Genomic DNA, 25494 nt, shown 5'->3' with positions numbered 1-25494 from the left:
AGAAACTCAGTATGAGTGGTTTGTGTGGTTCATTTGCACAGGTTTGAACACAGTGATCGTACTCAGGAGCAGAGAGAAAAACAACGTACCCTTTGGAGAGGTGGTCTTATTCGAAACAAACTCCGGAGAGGATCATTCGTGGTGAGAATGTAATCCAACCATCTGAACCCATTATCGGGTTTACGTTCCAAGTTTGAGCAAAAAAAAAAAACATCCCATGATCACGTATGCTTCGTATTGTGGGATGCAAGAAGTTGCTATGTATGTACAAGGTTCTGCACATGCCAGAGTACTTCTGTTCTCCAAAGGTCCAAAACAAAGCACCACATTTTTTTTATTTTATTGCTTTTATTTTATTGCTCCTCCCCTACAGAAGAAGCCAATGAGCAGACTAAACATTCTCACATAGTTTGTAGTGACACATTTTGGTTGGATGTGCATCATAGCCATCGTTCCCCCAAGACTCTGGAACTCACCCCTCTGAATCTGAGGTCTGTGCACTCATGGATCTCTTTTTTAAAAGTGAAAACTAATGTTTTTAAACCTTGTTTTAAGGAAACTTTTTGCTTTTCTATCATTTTTATTGTGAAGCTCTTCATAAATTAATATAATAACCTGACATTCTGTTGGCTAAAGTGTTTACTTAGATGAGTGGTTTGTGTGGAATGTGCAGGTGTTTGAAATGACCTCAAAGTATTAATTGACTGAAATGCTGTTTACCACAGTGTTGGGTTTGCAACACATGTGCAGGCATTTCAAAAATATTAATAGATTGCTATACTGGTAAGAAAAAGTTTTACCCAGATATATTCAATTTATTCTTTAAAAAAATGCTTCACACACACTATTAATCAGCTTTTCTTGCACTTAAAACTGCAGAAGGATAAATTAAAAAATATAATATAAATAGATAGATCTAGATTTTCAGTATTAGCATGTTGTTGGCCTGAAGAAAAACAGGAAGTACAACAACGATTGCAGGTAGCTGTGTGGTTACTGTGTGTTTACTGATCTGCTTTAAACTAGAGTGACACAGTTAGACAGACAGTACATAACAACCTAAGCTTTTGCTGCTCATTAAAAACAGCGTCAAACAAAGGTAAGTCATTTTTATTTCTATACCTGGATCCAATGATAATGAACAACATTCATGGTTTAATTAGGAGCGCAGGGTTTGTAGTTAAGCCAAAGATTCTTTATTTGTGCCCTGCGATCAATAATATGCTGCATACATGTTGTAGTTGAAGGCAACAGATGACCAGGAGGTAGAGCAGGTCGTCTAACGCTGTCACAGGCACAGCAATAAACTGAATACTGAGATGTACCCTCACTCGCTTTTGGATCAAGTGAATGCTTTTCTGATATTAAAGAATTTCAATACTCAACCCTCAGTTATGACTAGATGAAAGAAGGCAGTCCTAGTTACTTAAATAATCTGTGTGTTAACTTTAGACCTGCCAAGTTTCTAGAGTCATATACATTTAAATGATGTGATATTACTACTGCTGACACAGCAGGAGCTATTTTGATCATTCCAGGCACTTAAAGGACATTTCCTGATTATAAATAACTAAGTGTTAGCAGGGCCCAAAGTAAACCAGGTCTGGTTAGACACCACGTTGCTAAGATTTGTAGAGATGAATGTGTTCCTGCCCTCTGTCAGAACAATATTGAACGTGATTAAAAAACTAGGTGAGCTTACTCACATTCAAAGAGATCATTCCCACTTTAGTCAAGGGCTTAAATCAGATTAATGAGACGTTTGATTCATTTAGAAAGACATATTACTACAGAGTGAACATTAAAGATTAAAAACCATAAAAGGGGTTTCTTTTAAAGATGAAGATGATATCTATGCACGGTTTGTTTCAAAGAGGGGGGTTTATTTTTAATCTCCAGAAACATGGCTGACCCAACAAACATAACTTCATCTTACAATCAGACCTGTGATCTGGCCGTCCCGTCAGTCAGCCCTGTCTTTATGGTTGCCTACAGTCTGGTGTTTCTGGTAAGTTTCAAAATTTAAGATTACGCTCTGTTTGAAATGTAGTTATTACTGAAGTCCTGTTCTCTCGATCCCTTCTGTGTCCTCTTAAGGTGGGTTTGTTTCTCAATGGCATCATCGTGCGGTTTTACTGTTGTGGAGCTCGGCAGCAGGCATCAAGCAGCTTGATGGTCTACCTGAAGAACCTGACAGCTGCTGACTTCCTGCTCTGCCTCTGTCTGCCACTCCGCATCACCAAGTACGCCACCAGCTCTCTCACCATTCGGAGGCTCTACTGTAGCTTTGGAACTTCTGCCTTCTTCCTCAACATGCAAGCCAGTATCCTATTCATGGGGTACATCGCTGCCAACAGGTAAGGAACTAATAATTTATCATTTATTGTAAAAGTGACGTCTGCACTGATTCGTGAGTTTGTCTACTGCCTCCTTTCTCTTCTCTCTCCAGGTATCTGAAGGTGGTCCATTCTTCAGGGCCCCACTTCCTCCAGACAGTACGAGCTGCATACATCATCTCCATGATCACCTGGGTTAGTGTCCTGGCTCCAATAATCACCTATACCATACTATTTTTCATTACTCAACAACCTCTGACCTCTGACCCTGGTTGCTGTGAAGCCCTCATTAGTGCATCAATTAGACCGATCTACAAAGTCTTCCAGGCCTCCTCTTTCATACTCTTCCTGTTGGTCCTCATATCCCTGGTCTTCTTCTACTACAGCACCTCCCGCAGGGTGTTACAGGAACAGAAGAAGCAGCTGGCCTCCCGCCACTCTGAGAAGCTTGTGAAGTCTCGCAGGAACATATTGGTGCTTGTCAGCATTTTCTGTGTTTGCTTCATCCCGTATTACTTGGTTCGGCTTCCCTTGGCATTTAAGTTGGGCGGCAGATCTGTGCGTCAGGTGTTCTACTATTTAATGGATGCAACCACAATACTGTCAGTTTTCAATGTCTGTTTGGACCCTCTTGTTTACTTTTTCCTTTGTAAGAGTGTCCGAGCTCAGGTGAATCTGAAGATTCCATCCAAGAAGACCAAGAGCCGACAACCAAACAAGGGGAGTGAGTGGAGTGAGGAGCAGCAGACAGTTGTTACAACAGCAGCAAGTCAAACCAGTGAGCTGTAAGAAAAATGTAAACAGTTTAAAATATCCAGATTTACTTGAAACCAGGCCATGGATCCCAATTCAGTCTGTGAAGGTTCTCAGTCATCCAGGTCATCATGGTCTCCCAGAAGCTTCTTCAGTTCTAGGGTCAAATGATACCAGATACTCCCAGATACTAAATCTGGACCCTAGAACTGAAGAAGCTTCTCGGATGAGAAGTGAAATGTCTTTAAGCAACTTAAAGAAGTCCAGATGCTTTTCTTTCCGAGCTCCTTTGATCCCAGTTGAGATAAATCCTCTCCAATTAAAAATGTAATGTAAAAAATCTAAAATAGGAGGACAGAAAAGATAGTGTTTACAAGAGTTTGCAAGTTACAGTGTCTGATTTAAATAAACTGAACAAGTGGTCACATTCATTCCAACAATTCATATTGTTAATATGCCTGAAAAATGATTTCAACATTTTCACAAATTAAAATGATTCTTTCTGCCTCTCAGCAGTAATTTTTATATTTCAGTGCACAAATGAATAAATGTTTTCACAGCTTCTGCTTATTAAGGAAAGCTCTAACATTTCTGTGCTTTATAATGTTTCTCTCGCTGCATAACTACAGATGTCTGATTCCACAGTTTTATTCTGTCTTCATTAAAGACAAAGTTTTCATGTTGGTGTGTTCAAACCTTTGACTGTTACCTTCTCAGTTTGTGAGACACTCTCCTGCTGATGTCACACAAAAGGAAACTATAACTTTTCTCATTCAAACCAACAATAAATTATTGAATAAACCAGTAAGTTTAAAAAAACAGCTTCATCATGTTTTCCATAAATGAAATTTGATTGAAGACAATCAAATTCAAATGTACTTTATTTCAGTTTTATTTATAAAGCACTAATCACAACAGTCACCTCAGGGGCTTTATATTGTAAGGCAAACTGAAGACAGGAGAAAAGACGTGCTGTGGAAGAGAGCCAGAAATTAGTAGTTGCTAATGATTAAATGAAGAGATGTACATTCAGAACTGTTGTACTGACTCATGAATCAGCGATGTGACAGAGCTCTGCTGGAGTGTCTCAGTGGGAGCAAATCTGCATCTAAAGGCTCATGTAGCTCAAATGTATAACATAAGTCATATTTACTCGGTAAAAATTTAGGATGATTAACTTTGGGTAGGACGTGATAGAGGTGCTGATGTAAAAACAAAATTCTGTGTCAGACTGAAGGTGATGTAAAGAGATGAATCATTTAAGTGTCTCCAGCTGTGTAACTAAAGCCTTTTATTGATTCTCTGAATAAACTTATTTATAATGTCTGCAGCTCTGCGCTGTGTGAAGATAAACGCCCTGAGCCAACTATTGTTGGGATTTGGTCTTTGGTCAACCACAAAAACAGTTTGAAGCTTAATTTTTTGGTGTATGTTTTAGATATTTTTGTTTTGTTTTATTTTTTTACAATTTCATTTCCATACTTTGATTTTGAACATCTTTCTTTTTAGTTAGAAACCCACATCTTCCAATCAGTGAGTGAATCACACATGTCTGCTCCTCTTGTGAGTCTCCTGATTATTCTCTTTGCTCCTCTTCCTCTTGGTTTTTTTCACATTTTGATTTCTGGATTCTTGTTTTGTGATCTTTTTAAACATGAAAACCTAAAAAAAAACAAAAAAAACCTCTCGCTCCTATTTTGCACTGGCTGTGTTTGCACTGTGTCTGCAAGAACACAGGCTGAAATATTGTGTTCATTTATATTTGCAGGCAGTTTATCACCAAGAATGTTCAGCCAATGAACTTGGTGGCTTGGACTGTAGCAGTAGGTTCACCTCTGGTGTTTTTAGGCTTTGTATCCATATTTGATTATTATTCTATAATATATTTGATGTGCAGCAGCAGATGGAAATTAGCCAGAAGCTAAATCTGTTACAAGGCATGCTTTCTCTCAGCTGTACACAAGCAGATGGCTGTTTTTTTCTTAACATTGTGGGTATGTTTTAATATAAAGCACCTTGAGATCAAGTACCTTAAAGCTTTTGTGCTCAGTATATATAGTACACTGCAAATACATTTTATTAATTTGTAATACAGCAGAAGTGTGGTGTCCAATGTTAGGAACTGCTGAACGCTCCCCTTTTTTGAGAGTACAGCATGAAATCAGCAGAAGTAAAAGTTAAATGTTAAGTTAAGATTAAGAACCAGCAGGACTCACCTGTCTTCGATGTATGCCTCTGAAGCGATCCCCTGCCGCATCACTGTAGATCAGACAACACAGTGACGACACTGCTAACCTGCAGGCTTTCCTCTGCTTCCTGTGTGTCTTCACTGCAAACAGCGGTGACAAAATGTTTGCACAGACAACACAGACATATCATTGGTCAGACTGAGGCTCGAGCAGTGTGTTCATCCAAAACAGAGGACTTGGAAAACGTGATCATCACTGTGAAGTGAAATGACGTGTTAAAACTCATCAATCTTATTAACAGTTTGCATCAGCAGCTTTTCTTTGTGAATGCTGAGGGGGAGGTACTGAAGCACACATCACACACTCAGGGAGACGTGAAAGGGGAGGGGTTTATTTTCTGAATAACCTTTTCTTTTAGCTCACAAACAGATGACACCAAATATTCCTTTCACTGAAGCAGAGCAGGAGAGACTGAGCGTGAACAGCTTGAGTCTAATATTTGCTGTAGCGCTGGATCATTAATAAAAGAGAAAACGTTTTATTCTGTTTGAAAAAATCTCTCCAAGCAGTTCAAAACCATGCAGTGCAAGTGACCTCGTTTGGGCTTTGTGGCTGTTTCATTTTAATTCAGTGTCATTTTAATCGTACAGTGGTCAGTGTGTTCACTAGAACCATCCACACTCAGCCGCCTTCTAAAGCAGGTACAGTTACAGCTTTGTGTTGTTTGAAGCGTCATCATTCCTGGACGATCAGCGCAGACAGAAAAGGGCTTCAAAGTTTATCTCATGGGTATCAGTCAGAAATATAAAAACAACTTTACTGTATTTATTCTACTTTAGCCTCCTGTAAACTCAACATGTTCTTCTAATATTATAGTTTTATCTTCCTTTGTGAGATCCGTCGCTCTGCTGCTGTTAGCCTATCCATGTTTGTTATTGATCAGATACGTGAACGCACTCTTTTAGTAAACCCTGGGTTGGTGTTTGAAGTTTATAACCAACTTAAAGTGTCCTTTTAGCATCAATGATGATGTCTGGATATGTTATTAATATTATTGTTGTTATTTTGAATCCGTTATTACATTCAGGACACAAATAATGATGATGTCAAAAGAGAGCAAGCTGTTTATTGGTTGGTTGAGAAAGTCTTCAAGATAAGACTCCAACATTACATTGAGAATCATAGGAAACGAAGCGAGACGTGGGACTATTTATACTCTGAGGAAAGAAAGAAAATGAGAAAATGCAAATACTAAATACAGACACAAGAAGATTCAACGATGACGTGACAGTGACGGTGGAACAGGAAGTGATACGAGGCAGAGGGAGTAGAAGGCAAAGTACCGAGAGCTAAAATTTCCACTCACACTAATTAAAACAGTAGATTACAGAACTGACGGTCATCATTAGAACAACCAAAATGTAAAACCAGATCTCACAGACACAAACTACGACTCAGAATTAGGAACATCCAAAACTGTCACACACCTCTGACCAACAGCACCCGCCTCCTCCTCACTAAGATCACGAAAGCTTCAGAGTGTTTTCTAGAAGCTTATTCAGTTTGTGTGGGATCCTTCAATATGATCCACGGTAAGCAGACGCGTCAGATTCAGTTACAAACTGTGGCACACAGGGCAGTATCTGAGGCAATCAGCCCCCACACGCACACTACGTGGGTTTATTTGTGATGTGTGTGTGTGTGTGTGTGTGTGAGAGGCAAACCACACTCTGTGGGAGTGCAGACTTCACTGTAGCTCAGCTATGTGCAATTTTATGTTAGAGGAAGTTAACTCGTGTGGGTTTTTGTGCAATTCTATGGAGTGATATGGGACGAGAAAGAGGAAACTGAATGCACCAAGTAAGAAAACAATGAACGAATGAACAAAAATATTTTGGAAGGAAGGACAGGAGGAAGGAAGGAAGACAGGAAGGAAGGGAGGAAGGAAGGAAGGAAGGAAGGAAAGAAGAAGATGGATTGCACACAAGGAGCTGTTTAACATTTGCAAACTCACTTGTATCGAGCAAAGGATGATAGTTTTATCCTGTCCAGGTTTGCTCTGTTTATATTCTTCTTCTTCCTCTTTTTTGTTTCCTTGTTTGTTTGTTTTCGCTTTGTTTGGTGGTGGTGGAGGTTTAATTTAGTAATGTAGATTTTTGTTGGAAAGAGGGATCATTAACTAACTTTGTTAAAATAAATACATCGATCGCTAGTGAACGTCAGCTGACAGAAGAACTTTTCATTCTCACTTCAGACGTATTTTGTCAGTTTTTTAAAGACATCTTTTCTCCTTATATGTCTTGTCACTTGGTTCTCACTCATGTACACGGTGTACATCACTTCCTGTTCTGTTTCCTGTTGTAACACACAGTATTGTCTTCTTCTTTTACCGCACCACTGAACAGCTGCTGTTTACGCTGTCAAAGTGAAAATATAAACCGCACATTTGGGTCTCGAACAGAACGTTAGACAGACGAGAGAGCAGCCTCCTGTAAGTCTGCTACCATGTCTGCTGCTTTTCAGCATCCCCCCCCCCCCCCCCCCCCCCCCCCCCAAGCATTTATACAGGAAGATGAGCTGCTAATAAGAGAAGAAACCACAAAACACTCACTGGTGTTTAGGTGCTCTGTCGCTTTAGAGGCACAGCTGGAGAGCAGTCAACCATTTTAAATGAACAACCCCCCCGAGCCTCATTCCGCCCCAGGTTTTCTAACCATTTTATCCCTGCACGTTCACCACATGTTGTCCAAAGAGAATCACCCTGAAGTCTTTAAATCACAAGATTTCATTCATGTCATGACAAATTAGTGCTGAATGGTAGAAAACTTCCACTTGGTACTTATTCATTTATTGATCAAACACGAGGCTGATTTTCAGCAGATTAACCTCAAACCAACTGTGAAACAAAGAGGAAGACATTTTCTGGCTTGTTGTTCCCAACAAAGGGGGGGGGGGGGGGGGGTAAAGGAAACAGGAGTACAGAATGAGCGAACAATATAGTAAACAATGAAAATGAAGGCAAAGTATTTTTACTGGGCCGATAACCATAAAGGGCTTTGTACACGAGAATGTGTAAAACTGGCTCCAACACGAGGCAGTAGAATATGAGGATCTAGCTTTTTAGACCCTGTTAGACATTTTAGTTTTTAGATTTTAGATCTATACTTTGTCAGTGTCAGAGAAAACATGCCTTACACCAGATTTAGCTGCTACGTTATTCCATCTGACGTCCTACACACTTTGCATAAGACATATAATTTCCTCATCATTTCAGAGTTCTGTCTGGGCGCCTCCTCTCTTTTGTAAAGGCCTGAACCACCTCACTTAGAAGGCATTTACAAGACATCCTAATTATTAATTTCCTTTGCTTATCCTGCTTTGTGTCCTCTTAATGTTTACCCCTGAACAGCTTCATTATGAAACTTTACTTTTGTCGAGCTCAGCAGCATCCAGCAACTAAAAGGTCTATCTGAAGAACCTGACAGCTGCACTTCTCTGCATCACCCACTATGTCAGCAAGTCATTTATTTTTCCAAAGCTCTGCTGCAGCTTTGGTGCTTCTGCCCTGCCCCTCATTATGCATGCATGCTTCTCTTAATGGAGTACATCACTTCCAACAGGTATAAAACCTTTAATGTTTTCATGTGGCAGCTCAAGGTAATATTAAGACAGCTTTAATTTGCTGCTGATCAAACCATGAACTTCTCTATTTACCACAAATCACTCTACACCAGTTACACCATCATCTCCCTGTCGTTCTTCATATCGTCCGTCTTCTTCTACTACAGGAACTCCCACGGAGTGTTACTGTCACAGCAGAGGCTGCTGGCCTCCTATGGCTCTAAGAAGATTTTGAAGTCTGACCACTATGGTGGTAGTTTCCAATGTCTATCTGGCCTTTTTGTTTAGCTTTTCCTTTGTAATGCTTTTTGGACCCAATGGAGGCTGGGGATTTTCTCTATGAGGACAAGGGGCAGCTCAAACTAGTTAACGGTATATAAAACTTTAACATTTTATAAAATGCCCACATTTCCAGTTTCTGCAGAGCTCACTGATCAATAAGGGGCTGAAATGAACACTATCACACTCCCACACAAACAACATGAGGGTTTCTGTTGCTAGCTTTCAGCTATTAGTACAACATCTTATTTAACATGAATAAACTGAACTAGCCTGTGATCAAATTTATACAAAAGCATGATATCTGAATTTTGATGTCTGAAAAAATATATTAACATTTACACCTATCAAGATGAACTTTTCACCAGGAACTGTTACATGACATAATACAAATGAAAACATAGATAATGTCTTAATTCTTTTGATTATAAGAAAAATTCAATTTCTCTATTTTTCAATTTTAATTTTTTCTCTACTGTCATAACTACAGATGTTTGATTTCATAAATAAAGATGAAGAGAAAAGTTGAAAAGACAGCAATTCTTCCAGAAAGAAGAACACTACTGCATCACTACTTGGTACGGCAACAGCACCGCCTACAACCGCAAAACTCTCCAGAGAGTGGTGCGCTGAAAGGATCACTGGAGGAGAGCTTCCTTCCAGGAAATCTACAGGAAGCGGTGCCTGAGGATAGTGGGGAGGATCATCAAGGACTCCAGTCACAAACTGTTCAGACTACTTTTGTCAGGCAGAGGTTCTGCAGTATCCGGTCCTGAACCAGCAGACTGAGAGACAGCTTTTTCCATCAGGCCATCAGACTGCTGAACACTTCACAGACACATCACTGTCACTTATTCTTATGGTTCTTGTATTTTGCACACCACGTTTGGCTTGTGAAGCTTGCACACAATGTGACAATAACAGTGATTTGATTTGAAAGAAGGAATGTCCAAACTTCAAATGGCAAAGGAGTGAATAATAAGCATGGGAGACCAACCCAAAAGTGTCCGGAGTGACACTGTGACCTGTGGCGGAGACTGGCGTAGTTTAACATAAACTTGTATTGTTAATGAACACTCAGGATCCGTGACACTGGTTTTTCTGGTCTTATTTGTGAAGAGAACATGCAACGTACATTGGCTGCAGGTACTGTCTTCTGCTAGATGTAGTGATAAGGACACTAAAACCAAAGAACAATAAGTCAGTGGTAACAAACAGGAAACAAGTGTAGTGTAGCAAGATGTCTAGCAGTTGTGTTTCCTGATTTACACTGACACCATTCCTTCTTAGAAGAACCAAAGCAACTATTCGTCCACACAGAAAGCTGCAGAAACAGAGGTGAGTCCCGTTAGTTTCTCACCCTCACATTTATTTTTTACTTCTACTGATAAAGGCATGAATGAATAAGACCATTTTTAAATTACTCCCAATTTAGGAAACAAAAATACTCAGCTAACTTCCGTCAAATTCAAAAAGCTTATCTGATTATACGTTTATAAATCTGTTACTGACTAAGCCAAGTACAATGATGAAAAATCTTTACCGCACCATTATATTCAGTCATATCATTCAAATAAGAGCTCTTTTCTTACAAATACTGCATGTGCATTTATCCGAGTAGTTAACCAACCTTTTCACCACAGGCACTGTAAGAGAGTGTGCTTGTGTCTATGAAGAAAACACAACCTGTATCAGCTGCAGGTACTGCCTCATGAAAGCTGTAGTGATACGGACACTAGCAAAAAGTGAAAACAGTGAAATATCAGTCAGCAAAGATAAAGAGATAAAAGCGGCCTGTGGCAACTTTGTGATTGAACGTGATGATCGCTTGTTTTTTAGCAGCGTGATTGCAAACTATTTATAGCAGCTTTAATCACATGATGGGTCTGCATTTTCTGTGTACCCCTTTCAGTCACAGCAAACAGGAAATAAGTCAGAGTTCAAAGAAGAAGTGCAGCAACCACGTGTTTTCTTATCTGTAGTGACATTATTACATCCGAGAACAACCAAAGTAACTTTTCCTGCTTACAGACGACCTCTAACCCGAGGAAAGTCCTGTTTGTTTCTCATTCTCAAATCTGCTGTATTTCTACTAATAGAAAACAAAATAAATAAGAAGATTTGGAATCAGTCATTACATAGGGAACAAAAATACTTAGCTGTCTTTTCTACTGTTCAGAAGGCTAATCTGTCTACACCCTGGATGTCTTCGTGCCAGCTGCACTGATGAAAAACGTTATGCCTAAACGCGCGGTTAATAATGGACAAACTGTGATTGGTACATCATTATAGCCAGTGCTAGATATTCAATAATCCCACTTCATTTTTCTGCTGTGACAGTGTGAGGTTATCTGAGTAGTAAAGCTTTAAGCTTTGCTTTTAACAGTGCAGGTGCAGTACTATCAACAACTTCAGGGTTGTTCATTAAAGATAGCTGAAAAGTGAATATTTGGTATTTCCCATGGAGATCACAAAAGCAAAGAGCGACTGTTGTGGTTTAATTTAAGAACTTTTTTGACTTGCTTTCTGAATTACTTGGATCTGGGATAACACAGAAATACTCAACATCCACTATTCTCTTTATTTATTTTTTGACCATCAACATAAATATTTTTGATGTAACTTGTGTTTACACTTCCTTGTAAAATCTCCAAGGTTTTCTCACTTTTCAATGTAAAGAATGGAGATTTAACCCAGTGTGAAAGTTTTTTTGTAAGTAGCAAGTGCTCAACTCTCATTGGATGAAAAAAAGGCGGTCCTACATATTTGTTCAAATGAAAAGACTTTTGCTGGTCGTAAGTGACTCTAAGGTTTCTCACAGTAGTACTGGAGTCTAAAGAAGAAGACTGAAATTGTGATTAATAGACAGAGTGGGTTTACAGCCAGCACACCCTGTGATTTAATAGCTGACAGAACCACTTCTAGCAGCAATAATTTGAAGCAAGCATTTCTGTAGGATTATATGAGTCTTGCATTACTATAGAGAAATGATTGTACTTGGTAATGGGTACGAGATGTTAGTGCTGATATTTGTTTGTTTTTTACTAACTGTGCTGCTGTAGATTATGGGCACACATTTACACTTTAGTCTCACCTGTTCAAAGGATGCTGGCCGACACCATTTATACACAAATCTCGATAAAAACCATGTGTGTAAATCAACCTTTTCTCTCCATCATAGCAGCCAGCTCTCTGTAGTAATGCCCCCATATTTAATGTCTGTACTCTCACCTCCTCACTCCTGCCTTTCCTTCTCTCCTGCTGCCTCCTAACATATGTCCTCCCTGCTTTTCCTTTGTCTTTGCCCCACAGTTTCCACCAAGCACCCTGTTGGTCAACAGCACTGGAGGCAGTGGTTGACCAAATTGTATTAAAAGACTGCTGCCACTATTGAGATGTTTAATTACATTTGATTGATGTTGTTTTCTTTCCACAAATAGAGTTTGCATAACAGATGATGTCACTAGCAATTTCCTATACAGTATTTGCATTTGCGTTAATTTTGTCTTTAAGGCTTGTTCATCATGTAAAAAACAAATGTAACTGTTGTGCATTGAATTGAATTTAGGTAAACTGTCAGTAAACTCCACCAGAAGGGAAAGTGCTGTTTAAAAAGACAAATATGGTGGATTTTAGCACTTATCAGAATTTAATAACATTGGTTTAACTCTGATTTAACAAAACAAACTAAGAAATTATGAAGTATTTTAATGAAGATGGTGTATTTAAGACTCCTATTTAATCTTAATCTTTTTATCTATCTATTGTTTTACTGTACACCGAGGGCCATGGGAGCATTGCAATTTCAAATTCCTGTGTATGACTGTAAATATGGTCTTTGACAATAAAGCTAACTTTGAATTTGTATTTTTTTTTACCTTCAGAAACATGGCCGACTCAAACAACATCACTTCAAACCAGACCTGTGTTATGATCGATACGTCAGTCAGCACTTTCTTTATACTGGTCTACAGCATGGTCTTTCTGGTAAGTTTCAAATCTTCAGACTATGCTCTGTTAGAAATGGGTTTAAGGATCACAGTGCATGTACCAAGGTAATGTTTCTTCCATTGTCTATGTCCTGCTTAGGTGGGTTTACTTCTCAATTGCTTCATCATGAAGTTATACTTTCAACAGCAAGCATCTAGTAGCTTAATGGTCTACCTGAAGAACCTGACAGCTGCTGACTTCCTGCTCTGCCTCTTTCTACCGCTCCGTATCGTCCACTATGCCAGGAATTCTGTTCCCATTCAGAGACTCTACTGCACCTTTGGAGCTTCTGCCATCTTCCTTAACATGTACGCCAGCATCATATTCATGGGGTACATCGCTGTTAACAGGTAAGGATTTCCGAATGCAGTTGATGTCAATTTCAAAACTATATTAATGGGTCGACTACAAATCCTGCACTCCTGAATAGAGAATGGTGGTGTCTTTTAGTCTCAATGACTTTTGTAGATTTAGCAGAACTATTACTGCTTAGTGAAGTACTGCTTCCTTTCTCTTCTTTCCTCAGGTATCTGAAGATTGTCCATCCTTATAGGACTCACTTCCTCCAAACAATACAAGCAGCCCGCAAGATTTCCCTAATCACCTGGTTGATTCTGCTGGCTCCCACAGTTATCTACAACATCCTGCTTTTGATCACTCAGCCACATGTATCTGCAGGTCCTGGTTGCTGCAGTGCCTTCTTTAGTGAATTCGGCAGTGTGCTCCACAAAACACTCCATGCTGGCTGCATTAGCATCTTCCTGTTGGTCTTCATATCCCTGGTCTTCTTCTACTACAGCATCTCCCGCAGGGTGTTGCTGGTACAGCAGAGGCAGCTGGCCTCCTCTGGCTGCGAGAAGCTCCTGAAGTCTCGCAGGAACATGTTAGTGCTGGTCAGCATCTTCTGTATTTGTTTTGTTCCCCATCACCTGGTTCGCCTTCCTTTTACTTTTCTACGCAGCAAGGGCTTTGTTGGTCAGGTGTTATACTACTTGAAGGAGGTGGCTACCTTAGTGTCAGTTTTCAACATCTGCGTGGATCCTGTTGTTTACTTTTTTCTCTGTAAGGCTTTTCGGGCCCAGTTGAGCCAGAAGACAGCATCACTGAGAGCACATGTCAATATTCAACAATCAAAGGAGGAGAATGAAAACACTGAGCAACAGCTTATCATCCTCCAATCAACAGCAATGAGTCAAACCAGTGAGCTGTGAGGAAAAGTTCAACATTTTTCAAAATTAAAACAGACACCTACACAGACATCATTGATGTTTATATTTCTATCTTATGGCTATTAGTACAATGGCTGTTTTAGCTAGAATAAATTACATGGGTGTTTTCATCCTGTCCACATGTGCAGTATTGAAAAAATATCTCTGTCCGCAAGTAAATGCAAAAAACGAAGTCAAACGCTGTTAAGAACATGCCAAATCATTTTTTTTTTGTGTGTCCTGTTTGGATCTTTTGCCATCAGAATTGTTGTCTTAAGGCCAAGAAAGATGCGAAGTGGATTTATTTATTTTCATCATGGCCTTGCCATATTGGTCCATTTGATTGACCTTTATTATAATTATGTATTTATTTTACAAATGGGACAGACATGACTGGGGGATAGGACAGAGAGAAAGAATGAAAGAAAGAGAGGGAGAGAAAGAAAACCAGAGGGAAGAAGAGACGGTGAGAAAGGGGGGAGGAAAGAAAGAAAAACAAACAAAACACCTGGATCACCTGTATGGAGAAAAAAAACAGAAGAAAGAAGAAGAAGAAAGCAAAACCAAAAAAAGAGCAACATAATAAAAACAGCACCATCACAATAAACTAGCTAGCAGTAGATAACAGTAGATACTAAATACTAAACGATATTGTGCAGCACGCAAGATAGACAGCGCACAATGTGCTTTGAGGCAGCAGCCAACAAAGGTGTAGTCCGCGTCTGTGAACACCCGTGTGTACACCTGTGTGCATACCTGTGTGGATCAGCATGCTTGTATTCCAAAGGTTTCTCCATGTAACGATCTGCTAGGGAGTGTGGGGAGCCACAGCCCCGTCCTCCAGGGCATGAAGCAGGTATGGAGGAGATCCAGGCCCCAGATATCTAGAGGCCCCAGAGTACGAGGACCGAGGAGGACCACCAAAAGGGGGGGAACCGTGCCACCCTCCTGGGAAGAGCTGAGTAGAGCCCCAAACGAGAGGTCACCCAGCACCTACGGAGCAGAGGCCAGAGGGGGTTGCAGTGGCGTGCCCGCGGGTTCTGCCGGCAGCCAGCTGTGCCAGAGAGGACTGAGCTTCAGGCCCAGAGGCCAGAGGACTGTTAAATTTCAGACACTTTGATAAGTCTTCACATATCTCACGCCAAAACTTTTGAACTGGTGGACGGAACCAAAGAGCGTGGATGTGAATTGTCCGGTGTATTTGCTGTGCAATGTGAGCAGTTGTTGGAAGGCGTATAGCCCATCTTGGACATCCTATGACCAGTATAGTGCACTCTATGTAATATTTTGCATTGTATTAATTGCAAACTGGGATTTCTGATCCACTGAAAGGTTTTTAAGTATATCTGAGACCAAAGGTTTGGGTCTAAGCTGATCGATAAATCTGCTTCCCATTTTGCAATAGGAAGGGATATTGATTCATCCATTTTAGAACGTGTTCTGTATATTTTAGGCAATAATTTGGGGGGTTTTAGACTAAAAAATTGTACCACACTTGGTGGTGTTTGTAATTCAGCTTCACTGGGATTGAATTTCTTTTTTTACTATGGATTTAATTTGTTGATATTCCAAAAATCGTTTCTTGTTGATCCCGTATTGTGTAACTAGTCTGTCAAACAAAATAAAGTCTGTTCCTTCCAATATATGTTCCAAGTATTTAATTCCTTTGCAACTCCAATCTGGAAAGTTTATCATATTATTGTTTTGTAATATGTCAGGGTTGTTCCAGATAGGTGTACGTTTGCATGTCATTTTTAGAAACTCCCACCATGCTGTCAGAGAAGAGCTGCTATTGATGCTTTTAAAACATTCATGTCATTTGATGTTTGAGCTGATAAATGGTAGGTCTGAAATTTCTATGTTATTACATAGTGCCTGTTCTACATCTATCCAAGGTTCATCTAAGAGGGTGTGTTTAAACAATCTGGAGATGAACTGAAGCCTGTTGGCTAAAAACTAGTGATTAAAGTTAGGCAGATCTAATCGTCCTATATCCTTGGTCTTTTGTAATGTTTTTAAGCTGATATGTGGGGGTTTATCTTTCCAAAGGAATTTAGAAATATACGAGTCTAACATACGAGTTGTATGAAGTACAGTTATATAGAAATGTGAACTATGCAAGTTATAAACAGTTGTAGGATTAAAAATTATCGTATGTACAGAATGATTATTTACACAGAGCTATACGGTAGTGCAGTTAAGATAAGTGAGGGTGTAGATAGTTTCTACAGAGGCTATATAAAGTGCCAGTGGTTGTGAGTGGTGGTTCAGTCCATGTTATTATTGTGTGTTTGAGGGTACAGTTGTCCATTGTGGGTGTGTGTATGTTCAGTCCATGAGTTAACGTGGGTCAGATGTCAGGAGGCAGAGTTCAGGAGTCTGACAGCTGTGGGGAAGAAGCTGTTCCGGTACCTGGTGGTCTTAGTCCGGAGGCTCCTGTAGCACCTTCCAGAGGGCAGGAGGGTGAAGAGTCCATGTGATGGGTGACTGGGGTCTTTGATGATTTTCCCAGCCCTTTTCAGACACCGCTTCCTGTAGATGTCCTTTATGGCAGGAAGTGGTGCTCCGGCGATGCGCTGGGCAGTTTTCACGACCCTCTGCAACGCCTTCCGGTCCGAGGCAGAGCAGTTCCCGTACCAGACTGTTATACAGTTGGTCAGGATGCTCTCGATGGTGCAGCGATAGAAGTTCACCAGGATGTCTGAGGACAGGTGGTTCTTCCTCAGAGTCCTCAAGAAGTAGAGGCGCTGGTGAGCCTTCTTGACCAGCTTGGAGCAGTTGGTCGTCCAGATGAGATCCTCGGAGATGTGGACTCCCAGGAACTTGAAGCTGCTCACACGCTCCACAGCCGTCCCCTTAATGTGGATGAGTGGATGTGGGTCAGCATTCCTCCTGTAGTCCACGATGAGCTCCTTGGTCTTCTCGGTGTTAAGCAGCAGGTTGTTTCTGTCGCACCACTCAGCCAGACGATCCACCTCCTCCCTGTAGGCGGCCTCATAATTGTCACTGATGAGGCCAATCACCGTGGTGTCATCTGCAAACTTAATGATGGTGTTGGAACCATCAGCAGGTCTGCAGTCGTGGGTGAAGAGGGAGTAGAGGAAAGGGCTCATCACACAGCCTTGTGGTACACCGGTGTTCATTGTGATGGTAGATGAGCAGCGGTTATCCAGCCGGACATGTTGGGGGCGGTTGGTCAGGAAGTCCAATATGCACAGTCCAATATGCACTGTTGTAAATTTTGACTAGCAGTTAGTGGGGATAGGTTAATTGATTAATCTAAATTGCCCATAGGTGTGAATCTGTGTGTGAATGTGAGCGCGAATGGTTGTCTATGTCTCTATGTGTTAGCCCTTCGACAGGCTGGCGACCTGTCCAGGGTGTACCCCGCCTCTCGCCCTATGACATCTGGGATAAGCTCCAGCGCCCCCCGCGACCCTGAAAAGCAGAAGCAGAAGTGAATGGATGGATGGATGGATGGATGTTTTAAATTACTTTTATTTATTTTTTTAATTCAGTTCAGTATTATTTCTATAGTGCCAAATCATAAGCTTGAAGGGGCTTTGTATTCCAGGGCAAAGGCCCAACAAAAATAGAGAAAAAACCCCAAGGCTAATTTACACCATTTACCACCATTGAGGCCTGCTCTCATAAAGTGTCATAGGTTTTACTCTGTCTGTAAAGCTGGTTTTCAGAAATATAAGATTTTAGAGTACCATCTTTAGCCAGTATAGTGTGACGTCACCAGGTTGGTTGGTTGGGGCATATAGACTTCGCTAACATAAAGTAATGTAACTAATGACAGAACCAATAACTCACTAGAAAACAAGGACGCTGAAACTAAAAATGAGTCTGAGAGGTTGGTTTTTGTTCTGTCCCTGAGTGCAACAATGAGCTTTATGTTAATCAAGAAATCAAGAATAAGGTGTCTACTTTAACTGTCTGTTTCAGTGGTTCTTATTGTTTGTCTATTGCATATCAGTCTTTCCTTTGCACATGATATAATTAGTTGCCTAACATAAACTAGTGTAAGTCTGTTAGCCACAACCAACCAGCCTGGTGACATCACATTCTGTACTGGCACTAGATGGTACTAAACATGTTTTAAAAAATTAAAGTTTTAACATGTATTTTTAAAATCCAACTTTACACACAGAGTTAAACAGATGATAATTTTTGGAGTTAGCCTTTAAATGTGTAGTGTTCACTGATTTTATCTTTGTTTTTTTTGTGAACAGTATTTCCGGGTTGGTTTGCTGATTTGTCTGCTGGTTCACGCCTTACATTCAGAGTGTGCGATGTTGTCACATTCTTAGAATATTATGGGCTTGACCTTTGAACTGTTCCCTGTTTGGGCAGAACATGGTGGAAGTGCAGACGACAGCACTGTGAGTTGCAACAGAAAAGCAACAGGAAGTGATACAACACGCCTTAATGCATACATTACAGCACCCAGTGAGTGAAGTGGAGAGACACGAGACTCCGCAGAAACAAAAGATATAAACCTTACTTCTGTAGTGCTCAGTGCCATTATCATCACCATCACCATTATCTGACAGTGGGGATGGAGGTTGTATTTATTTTAACTGTGTGATAGCTAGCCAATATTACTTGGTTTTCAATTTTCCAACTGATGAGGGGAATGAGGAAGGCCTGCAATGTTATTATAGGTGTCAGTAAAATAATACATTTTGGCAAACCTGAGAAATCTGCAAAGTGGCCACTCTGTGTGTGTGGCAGTGTGTTTGTATTGAGTTCAGCCTCGTATTGACCTTTGAGCTCAGCAGAAGCCCTGGTGTAATGGCCCTGGCAGTATTTCGGTCATAAATCCTATAAATATGAATTATGACCACTAAATCCATATGTCTGGACTGTAGTTTACATGTGTGTTCTGTACCTTTAAGAGTCCTTTTTCTGATTAAGTGGGCTGTTTGGGGTTGGCTTGAACATGGCATCTGCTGATTGGACCCCACTGCCAACTTAGCCACCTCAGAAACTCTGGCAGCATCAAGCAGCAGCAGGCCCGTCTTCCACCGCCAAATTCATAGTGTTTTTTCTTGTGCGTGTGTTCTGACACACATTTATATATAGTATTGGAAAATAGCTCTGCTTATTGTTCAGGTAGCACTTTTTTGGAATAGATTTTTTGTTTGTTATTTTGAACTTGGTTCACCCTGGGGTTTTGGTTCAGTTTTGGTACGTTCGCAGTAGCAATACACTTCACCTTTATCTGTGAATTGGCTACTAGGTGTGTGGCTTTGGGAACCAGGGCGGGGAAACACTTTTTTAAGTGGGATCTATGACACTGGTTTCACTGAATTCATCTGCGGCGAGAACACAAAACCTCAATAGCCTAAAGGTACTGTCCTAATCTACCAGTTAAGGCCACCAGCAAAAAACTTAACTAGAGAAAAATCTGTAGTTATAGTCTCTGACTATCACCTGCTAAACTATTTATTTTGAAGATTGACCTGTTGTTTCGTCTCTAGTGTAGTTGTTGTCACTTTCATCTTCACCAAAGCAGGTGAAATGAATTCACAACTTACTTGGAGAGACTGATACCCTTGATGTGACTTTGTGTTGCACTGTGATACACATACTGATGATAAGTGTATAAACAGTACTTTGTTTTAAATCATCATTTAAAAACTGCGTTTTATATCTATTCGAGTTATCTGTGTCAAATATTAAAATTGTGTTGATGATGCGAAACACTTAAGCGTGAAAATATATTTAAAAAAATTAAAAAGACATTACAAAGGAGGCACAGAATGATTCCCAGCATTGTATATGGCCTGTTTATCACAACTAATCATAAATGAAGTGTCAGCTTTCTGTGCAGCAATTTCAGTGGTTTCAAACAGGAAACACGTCAGAGATCAGGGTAGAGCTGCAGTTACTGTGTGTTTTCTGATTTACAATGATACCATTAAACCACGAAGACATATTGACTGAAGTAGCGTTTCGTGCTGACAGAAAACTGCAGAGGGATACATCAAATACAGGTGAGTCCAGCTGGTTTCTCAGACTCACATTTATTTGTACTTCTGCTGATTAAAAAAACAACTGAAAAATGATTATCTTTAACATGTGGAGCAAAAACAGTCAATGATCAGCACCCACAACTAACATCCGTGTTCAAGAGACCAATCTGATCTCATGATTCTAAATTTGACTAAGGCCTGGGCCAAAACTACCAATAGTTAACCATGATCCAGATCTGGACTCAGACCTATCTTTAGAATAAGTCTGAGGCCATTTCTAGTTAACTCTGCACAGCTTTTCTCATATTTACGGTAGGATTATTTTTAATCTATGCAGCCTAATTTGTTTGTCTTTATGGAAGTCAATGCACGTACACAGGAAACTCACAAATTAGTCGTGTGCATTGTAACTGATACCACATGATGTTACTCAGCAATTAAATAACCTATTCAGAGCATGGGTGAAAACACAACTCTGCAAGGAGATGAGATGTAGAAATTCAGATCAAAGTTCAAGTAGTAAGTCTGGCAAATCATGAGAGATAACGGTTAAAGATGAGATTGTTTCAATGTTAAATAGAGGGAAGAAGGATGCCATGCAGTAATTAACACTGTCATCTCGCTGCAAGATGGTCCTGGGTTTGAATCAAATCTGGGGCCTTTTTTTGTCCAGTTTCCTGGTGTTTGTTTCTCTGGTTACTCTGGCTTCATACCACAGTCTAAAGACTGAGGTTAGATTAACCACTGATTCTACATTGACCGTGAGAGTAGAGAGAGTTCACCACCTTGGCCTTCCTTGTTGTAGTAGACCTCAGTCTCTATTGATCTTGTGCTTAAGGCTCATTCCTGAGCTGGCACGTGCTTTCTTTCAGCCCAGCTTTCTCCAGCCATTAGTAAGATTTCTCAGTGTGAGTCATGTCTTTTGTCTGCTGGCAGTACATGCCATGCAAAGACCTGTCTTTCCATGGCGATTTTTCTTCTTGCTCCTCTTCTTTCTTGAGTTTCTGCTGCCTGAGACATTCACTGAGCACATGGTCAGTAGTGGCCATCTTCCTAATATACCACACATCTGTTGTTTCATCCAATTTTAGTCATATTTAAAGCAACAAATCACAAAAACAGTTTCCTTAGCTTTATATCTTCAGGTACAATTATACAGAGAAACCACCAATAATCATGTGCCCCCTTTGCGTAAGCACTTTGGCGACAGTTGGAAGGAAAAACTCCCTTTTAACAGGACTTCCTTTTAACTCAGCAGAACCAGGCTGTATGATTCAGTAGCTTTTAGAATCACTTTTAGCAGTAATGTGAAGTAATGGTTTTCTGCATGGCTTTGTCAGACTCTCACATTGTTGTGGAGCTCTATTGGCTTTCTTTTCATGCTTCTTTGAGGTTTGCCGTCTCTCAATCATTCCGATGTTGATTTGCTGCTGTGCTTAGGATCTTTGTCCTATTGACGGTCTCACATTTGACTCCTATAATACTATATTTGACTATAATACTTTGGTATGCAGAGGAGTTTATGGTCGACTCTGTGACTTTAAGGTGCCCAGGTCCCGTGGCTGCAAATCAAACCCTAATCATCACTCCTCCACCACTGTTCTAATAGTTAATGATACCTTTTGCTGAAATGCTGGGAATGCCAAACATGGTGCTGCCAAATATCTGCACTTCTGGCTGCTCTGTACAGAAGTCTTGTGGTTTGTTTAGAAGTAACTTCCCAAGCCTAAGCCATGTTGCCATATTCTTTATAAGGAGAAGAGGCGTTCTCCTGGCGGGCACTTTCAAACAAACCATAGTTGTTCGGTCTTCTTTAGATTGTTTGTCACGAACTTTAACATTTATCATGTTCACAGTGGCCTGTGGAGTCTGACATATATCTCTTGGGATTTTTTCACAGTTTTTCTGAACATTGCACCATCTGACCTTAGGGTGAACTTACTTAGTTTGACCATCATCACATGGTGGCACGGTGGTTAGCACTGTTGCCGCACAGCACGAAGGTCCTGAGTTCAATTCTACCATCAGGCCGGGGTCTTTCTGTGTGTAGTTTGCATGTTCTCCCCGTGTTCGCGTGGGTTCCCTCCGGTACTCTGGCTTCCTCCCACTGTCCAAAGACATGCAGCTTGTGGGGATAGGTTAATTGATTAATCCAAGTTGCCCATAGGTGTGAATGTGAGTGTGAATGGTTGTCTGTCCCTGTGTGTTGGCCCTGTGACAGACTGGTGACCTGTCCAGGGTGTACCCTGCCTCTCGCCCTATGACAGCTGGGATAGGCTCCAGCACCCCCGCGACCCTGAAAAGGATAAGCAAATGGATGGATGGTTTCACTTTGAGTTACTACATCAAACAAAGACACCATGAAGATAATTTCAAAGATTAAAATAGCAATTATACATAATTTGTTGCAAAATGATGTATATGTGAGGTGGATTTTTGTTTCCGCTCCAGAAACATCACTGACCAAAATACCATGACTTCACCTTCCAATGAGACCTGTGAGGTTAAGGATATTTCAGCCAAACCTTTCTTTATACTGGTCCACAGTTTGGTCTTCCTGGTAAGTTTCAAATCATCAAATTGTGCTCTGTCAGAAATTGGTTTGAGGTTCCCAGTGCATGTACCAAAGTCTGTTCTCTCCATCCTTTCTGTGTTTCTTTAGGTAGGTTTACCTCTCAATGGCTTCATCATGAAGTTCTACTGTTGTCGAGGTCGAAAGCAGGCGTCCAGCAGCTTGAAAGTCTTCCTGAAGAACCTGACAGCTGCTGACTTCCTATTCTGCCTCTGTCTGCCACTGCGCATCACTTACTATGCCAGAAGCTCTGGAATAATCCCGAGTCTCTACTGCAGCTTTGGAGCTTCTGCCTTTTTCCTCAACATGTATGCCAGCATCATATTTATGGGGTACATTGCTGCCAACAGGTAAAAAAAAAAACCTTTACAGTGTTGTTAAGTACAACACTGGGTGTTACATCAGTAAATGTAGCTTGCCATCACCAGTGTGTGAATGTGTGTGTGAATGGGTGGATGACTGGATATGTAAAGCGCTTTGGGGTCCTTAGGGACTAGTAAAGCGCTATATAAATACAGGCCATTTACCATTTACCATTTAAATCCTGCAGTCCTAATTAAAGCATGAATGCATTTTTTAACTTAATGATTTTGGCAGTACTGTGGCTGATTAGTGAATTTGTCTATTGCCTGCTTTTGCTTCTCTCTTCAGGTATCTGAAGATCGTCAATCCTTCAGGAACTCGCGTCCTGCAGACAGTACGAACTGCCCACATAATCTCTGCGGTCACCTGGGTTTTTCTTCTGGCTACAGCAATTTCTTACAGCAATCTGTATTTGATGACTCAGGAATCTCTGACCTCTAACTCCAGCCGCTGTGATCCCCTCTTTAGTGAATCAGTCAAGTTGTTCTTTAAAATCATCCAGGTTCTGTCTGCCATCATCTTCCTCTTAGTCTTCATATCCCTGGTCTTCTTCTACTACAGCACCTCCCGCAGGGTGTTGCAGGCACAGCAGAGGCAGCTGGCCTCCTCTGAGAAGCTCTTGAAGTCTCGCAGGAACATGTTGCTGCTTGTCAGCATCTTCTGTGTTTGCTTTGTCCCCTATCACCTGGTTCGACTTCCCTTTACTTTTCTGTCGGGAAACTGCACAGTAGGTCCAGTGTTGTACTACCTGAAGGAGGTGTCCACCATGGTCTCAGTTTTCAACATCTGCCTGGACCCAGTTGTTTACTTTTACCTCTGTAAGGCTTTTCGGGCAAAGGTTAGAAAGTTGTCCAGGAGAGCCAACATTCAACAAGTGAGTGAGGGGAGTGAGAGCAGCAAGGAGCAGTTTGGCATCGTTACATCAACAGCAACGTCTCAAACCAATGAACTGTAGGAAAACTTCCATATTTTATGTACAGCCTTGTTTTGTGTGTGTGTGTGTGTTTTTTCTTTCTCTTTTTTTGTCACGTGAGTTCTGTGAAATCATGCTTATCCACCCCAAATCTTTACAAAAAATATAGTTTCTGCTAAGCTTATTTAAACATATCATGAAGAACTTTTTACCTTTCTGCAATATGTTTTTTTTTATTATTTTATTCATAACAAAAATTAAAGCATAGATAATTGGTGTTGCTTAAAAAAAAAGACATCTCAGGTTTTTTTTCTACTTGGCTGTTTTCCAGAAATGTTTCATTTCATTTTGATGTGTATTGTAGGAAATACACTGAATAAAGCGACAATGTTTTGAGGTTGGCATGTACACATCATCATGATTTATATTCGTGAGCACATTCAGTCACATCATGATTCAAATATACTTGATTATAAATAGCATTGTTGTACTGACTTCTTTTTTTAACTCATGAATCAGTTGTTCCACACCGTTTTAGTCAAAAGGACCTATATGCATCTATAGGGTCATATAGCTCTAATTCATAACAGAAGTTATCTCAAGGCATTTTAGCTAATGCTTTGGATTTGGTAATCTCACAGTCTAAGAAGGCTAACCTGCAGTCTCCATATCCTCCCTGGTGAATTTGATGTATTGGTCCACTGAGTTAATGTGATCTGTGAAATGTAGGACGTCCTGAGATTTGATTTTCACCCAGGTGTCATCCAAATATCTGAACCAATGGCTTTGTGGTGTTCCAGGGTAGGATAGCAAAGCCCTCTTTTCCACTTCTTCAATCAATCAATCAATCAATCAATCAATCAATCAATCAATCAATCAATCAATCAATCAATCAATCAATCAATCAAGGCTTCATTTGCTATGTGCAAGTTGCCCTGCAGTGAAATAGGACACCCCCCCCCCCCCCCTCCCCCGATCTTACACACACAACACAGACATCACATGGGGATACAGGTCGGAGATCGGTAGCGTTACAGAAAAAAAACACTGAAATATACACTACAATGGGAAAGTACAAGAGGAAAAAAAGTGACCTCTACTCATGCTGGGCTCCTGGGAGGATAGCATGAGCACAGGAAACAAAAAAACTCCTCTGCACAAAAAGCACATAAATGTCCACAGCACAACATTATGGAACACGTGACAAGCCACAGGGTCGGGTGGGGGGTGAGGAATAATCCGAAGCAAACACAGCAGCCATCCTGTCCAGCGCTACCATTCCAGCG

General features: G+C 40.6%; 3 protein-coding genes across 3 annotated transcripts; all 3 read left to right on the top strand.

Annotated features, from left to right (window-relative positions):
- Nucleotides 1-1903: 1903 nt before the first annotated feature.
- Nucleotides 1904-3125, top strand: LOC147333878 (P2Y purinoceptor 14-like). The gene is made up of 3 exons (XM_086270853.1): nucleotides 1904-2008; nucleotides 2098-2357; nucleotides 2450-3125. Exons 1-3 carry the CDS (start codon nucleotides 1904-1906, stop codon nucleotides 3123-3125), a joined length of 1041 nt encoding a protein of 346 aa, XP_086126979.1.
- A 9941-nt stretch (nucleotides 3126-13066) lies between these two features.
- Nucleotides 13067-14379, top strand: LOC147333877 (P2Y purinoceptor 14-like). The gene is made up of 3 exons (XM_086270866.1): nucleotides 13067-13165; nucleotides 13268-13518; nucleotides 13695-14379. Exons 1-3 carry the CDS (start codon nucleotides 13067-13069, stop codon nucleotides 14377-14379), a joined length of 1035 nt encoding a protein of 344 aa, XP_086126992.1.
- An 8454-nt stretch (nucleotides 14380-22833) lies between these two features.
- On the top strand, nucleotides 22834-24549 carry LOC147333876 (P2Y purinoceptor 14-like). The gene is made up of 3 exons (XM_086270894.1): nucleotides 22834-22920; nucleotides 23023-23282; nucleotides 23584-24549. Exons 1-3 carry the CDS (start codon nucleotides 22834-22836, stop codon nucleotides 24248-24250), a joined length of 1014 nt encoding a protein of 337 aa, XP_086127020.1. The 3' UTR covers nucleotides 24251-24549.
- The last annotated feature ends 945 nt before the right edge of the window (nucleotides 24550-25494 follow it).

The sequence above is a fragment of the Aulonocara sp. 'chitande type north' Nkhata Bay genome, linkage group LG3 (assembly GCF_057382095.1).
Source record: "Aulonocara sp. 'chitande type north' Nkhata Bay isolate Kocher_YH1m ecotype deep benthic linkage group LG3, A_spYH_male_GT1.1, whole genome shotgun sequence".
In the NCBI taxonomy this organism is placed as follows: Eukaryota; Metazoa; Chordata; class Actinopteri; order Cichliformes; family Cichlidae; genus Aulonocara; species Aulonocara sp. 'chitande type north' Nkhata Bay.
This window is presented reverse-complemented; position numbering and strand designations above follow the sequence as displayed.